This window comes from Nerophis lumbriciformis, linkage group LG13 (assembly GCF_033978685.3).
Source record: "Nerophis lumbriciformis linkage group LG13, RoL_Nlum_v2.1, whole genome shotgun sequence".
NCBI classification, from domain to species: domain Eukaryota; kingdom Metazoa; phylum Chordata; class Actinopteri; order Syngnathiformes; family Syngnathidae; genus Nerophis; species Nerophis lumbriciformis.
In genome coordinates, this window is record NC_084560.2 from 40133221 (window position 1) to 40137920 (window position 4700).

Below are 4700 nucleotides of genomic sequence, written 5' to 3' on the forward strand. Positions count from 1 at the left end.
CATTTCAATAATTAGTATTTACATCTGGTACAAAAATATATTTCACAAAAAAGACCAATGCATTTACAATATCAAGCTCTATAAAATTACAAATATATTCCTTTTACAAAAACAACATTTTTTTGTGAGAGATTCTAAGCTGATCTTATTTGTGGCAATAATAAGAAATACAGTATCATAATAATAATAGCATAATTATTATAATATTCCAGTGTGGCTGCGATGCAATGCGCCAGGTGGCGTGGAGCCAGTGGACTAGAGCGTGGACTAGACTCCAGGACAACGTGGAGCTAACGAGCAGCTGCTTCCTGTTGGTGGGCGTGGTTCAGTCAGGGGGGTGGGGGGTGGTCCAAGATGGCTGCCAGTCCCCATGTCACATACCTGAAAGGGACAATAGAGATGATTGGACAACATTAACGTGTGAAAACGTTTTTACTTGCTCTTCTTCAACAATAAACATATCAGTAAAATTACCACTTTTTCACCTAATATATTTTATTTTTATTATTTACATGTACTACACTCCATACTCATTACTGTAAAATGATCTCTTTTGTTTTTTTCTTGCTTTACAATTGTAAAATGCCAACTTTACTCGCATTTAATTGCGACTTTTTATGTTTAGCATGTTGATTTCTGCACAAAGTGCGACGTTAGCTTGAAAAATTACACGTTTTTTTATTGTAAAATTGCAATGTTTTTTTTTTTTAACTCTCAGAACTTTATTCCAATAGTTCTCTCGTAATATTACATATTCTATTTATTTTGTTTTGTAATTTCACAACTTGTTTTCCAGTAAAATTGCACTTTGTTTTTGAAGTAGTCAGACCTTTTTCTAGTAAAATTTGCATTTTTTTTTATTGAAATATTAATTTATTTTGGCTAAAATACACCTTTTTAAAATAATATTGAGACTTTTTTTCGCCTAAAATTGCACCTTAGTTTTTGAAGTAGTCAGACCTTTTTCTAGTAAAATTTGCATTTTTTTATTGAAATATTAATTTATTTTGGCTAAAATACACCTTTTTAAAATAATATTGAGACTTTTTTTCGCCTAAAATTGCACCTTAGTTTTTGAAATATGCTAGCTTTTTTATTGTAAAATTGCAATGTTTTTTTTTTTTTAACTCTCAGAACTTTATTCCAATAGTTTTCTCGTAATCTTATATATTCTATTTATTTTGTTTTGTAATTTCACAACTTGTTTTCCAGTAAAATTGCACTTTGTTTTTGAAGTAGTCAGACCTTTTTCTAGTAAAATTTGCATTTTTTTATTGAAATATTAATTTATTTTGGCTAAAATACACCTTTTTAAAATAATATTGAGACTTTTTTTCGCCTAAAATTGCACCTTGGTTTTTGAAGTAGTCAGACCTTTTTCTAGTAAAATTTGCATTTTTTTATTGAAATATTAATTTATTTTGGCTAAAATACACCTTTTTAAAATAATATTGAGACTTTTTTTCGCCTAAAATTGCACCTTAGTTTTTGAAATATGCTAGCTTTTTTATTGTAAAATTGCAATGTTTTTTTTTTTTAACTCTCAGAACTTTATTCCAATAGTTTTCTCGTAATCTTATATATTCTATTTATTTTGTTTTGTAATTTCACAACTTGTTTTCCAGTAAAATTGCACTTTGTTTTTGAAGTAGTCAGACCTTTTTCTAGTAAAATTTGCATTTTTTTTATTGAAATATTAATTTATTTTGGCTAAAATACACATTTTTAAAATAATATTGAGACTTTTTTTCGCCTAAAATTGCACCTTGGTTTTTGAAGTAGTCAGACCTTTTTCTAGTCAAATTTGCATTTTTTTATTGAAATATTAATTTATTTTGGCTAAAATACACCTTTTTAAAATAATATTGAGACTTTTTTTCGCCTAAAATTGCACCTTAGTTTTTGAAATATGCTAGCTTTTTTATTGTAAAATTGCAATGTTTTTTTTTTTTTAACTCTCAGAACTTTATTCCAATAGTTTTCTCGTAATCTTATATATTCTATTTATTTTGTTTTGTAATTTCACAACTTGTTTTCCAGTAAAATTGCACTTTGTTTTTGAAGTAGTCAGACCTTTTTCTAGTAAAATTTGCATTTTTTTATTGAAATATTAATTTATTTTGGCTAAAATACACCTTTTTAAAATAATATTGAGACTTTTTTTCGCCTAAAATTGCACCTTGGTTTTTGAAGTAGTCAGACCTTTTTCTAGTAAAATTTGCATTTTTTTATTGAAATATTAATTTATTTTGGCTAAAATACACCTTTTTAAAATAATATTGAGACTTTTTTTCGCCTAAAATTGCTCCTTAATTTTTGAAATATGCTAGCTTTTTTCTCATAAAATCAAACTTTAGTTTTTGAAACAATCAAACTTTTTTCTTGTGAAATTGCAAATGTTTTCTTTGTAAAACTGCACCTTTAAAAAAAAACATTAAAAATTAATTGTTAAAACGTTTAAAAAAAAAAGTTCTTATAAATGCAACTTTTATTTACTTTTTACCACTTTGTTGTCAAAACATTAACTTTTTTCTTTTTAAATTGCACTTTTATTTTTCACATATTCAAACTTTTTTCTCTTAAAATTGCACGTGTTCCTCGTGGTCTTGCCCTTTGAAAAAAAAAGAGGTGTCTGATTATTACCACTTTATTGTCAAAACATGACCTTCCTTTTTTCACAAAATTGCACATCTTTTCCTCGTAAAATTGCCCTTTTAAAAGAAAATGCTCTATTTTTCAAATCTTAAGATTTATTTTTACCGTAAATTTGCACTTTTTTTTTTTTACCACTTTATAGTCAAAACATTACGTTATTCATCACGTAAAATTACACTTTTGTTTTTTTAAATATTCTAACTTTTTTCTGATAAAATAGATTTTTGCAATTTACATTTTTATTGTATAATTTGCATTTTTTTCTCATAAACCTGCCATTTAAAAAAACAAACAATATTCTTCCAATCTTAAGATTTTTTTTTCTGTAAAATTGCACCTTGTATTTGTTTTTTTCCCATTTTATTGTCAAAACATTACATTCTTTCTAATGAAACATGGCAATATTACCACAATATTCTCATAATAATAAACATTTAATCCTAAATTGTTAGATAGTCAATCTTATAATAAAACCAAACTTTTTCTTGTAATCGTAACATTTTAAACTTATAATATTACCACTTTATTTTCATAATAACATTTTAATCTTACATTATTAGATAGTTAATATTATAATATTACCACATTATTCTCATAACAATAAATTGTAATCTTACATTAGTACCTATTTAATCTTATAATATCACCACACTCCGTGACCCCAAAAAGGGACAAGCGGTAGAAAATGGATGGATGGAATATTACCACATTATTCTTATTACAACATTTAAACTTATAATATTACAATATTAATATTAATTAAAAAAAAAAAATTAATTTACATTTTTATTGTATAATTTGCATTTTTTTTTCTCATAAACTTGCCATTGAAAATTAACAACAATATTCTTCCAATTTTAAGATTTTTTTTTCTGTAAAATTGCACCTTTTATTTGTTTTTTTCCCCCCCACTTAATTGTCAAAACATTACATTCTTTCTAATGAAACATGGCACTTTTTTTTTTTAAATACTTTGACTTTCATGCCATAGAATTTGACTTTTTGTTTAAATAATCAGACTTTTTTCCTTGTAAAATTGCTAATTTTTTTCCTTATAAAATTGGCATTAAAACACAATTTTTTCAATATTAAGATTTTTTTTCCTGTAAAATTGCACCTTTTATTCGTTTTTGTTTTTTACCACTTTATTTCTAAAACATTACGTTCTTCCTCATGTAAAATGGCATTTATTTTTTTTAATATTCTGACTTTTTTCTCATAAAATTTTACTTTTTTTTTAATAATCAGATTTTTTTCCTTGTAAAATTGCTATTTTTTTTCTTTATAAAATTGGCATTAAAACACAATTTTTTTAATATTAAGATTTTTTTTCCTGTAAAATTGCACCTTTTATTTGTTTTTGTTTTTTACCACTTTATTTCTAAAACATTACGTTCTTCCTCATGTAAAATGGCATTTATTTTTTTTAATATTCTGACTTTTTTCTCATAAAATTTTACTTTTTTTTTTTAATAATCAGATTTTTTTCCTTGTAAAATTGCTATTTTTTTCCTTATAAAATTGGCATTAAAACACAATTTTTTCAATATTAAGATTTTTTTTCCTGTAAAATTGCACCTTTTATTTGTTTTCGTTTTTTACCACTTTATTTCTAAAACATTACGTTCTTCCTCATGTAAAATGGCATTTATTTTTTTTAATATTCTGACTTTTTTCTCATAAAATTTTAAGTTTTTTTTTTTTAATATTCAGATTTTTTTTTCTCATAAAATAGCAAACACATTTTTTTTTTTCGTAAAATTGCACTTTGGTTTTTGAAATAGCCTTACTTTTTTCCGCTCAAATTTCGAGTATTTTTTTAATAATAATGTTTCGCGGCTAAAAGTAGAAAGTGCAGCGCAGGTTGTGACGAGCAGCTGATAGGCGGAAGAAAGCAGGGTTGAGGTCTGAACGTTGACAGTGTGAGTCCTAGAAAGACGTGGACACTTTGCAGAGCTGCACATTCCTCATGCGCCGTGCAAGTTGTGACAGCGACTGGCCTGCAGTAACGCAGCCAAACGCCACACACCTTCCTGCTCCAGCTG

The 4700-nt window shown here is 25.9% G+C and overlaps 1 protein-coding gene across 1 annotated transcript in view; it reads right to left on the bottom strand.

Moving 5' to 3' along the window:
- Positions 1 to 328: 328 nt before the first annotated feature.
- rgcc (regulator of cell cycle) overlaps positions 329 to 4700 on the bottom strand; it is a 13859-nt gene continuing 9487 nt past the window's right edge. Inside the window, exon 5 of the mRNA XM_061970803.2 lies at positions 329 to 381. Within this exon, the coding sequence (XP_061826787.2) occupies positions 374 to 381 (8 nt within the window). The 3' untranslated portion in view covers positions 329 to 373. The remainder of the gene's footprint in view (positions 382 to 4700) is intronic.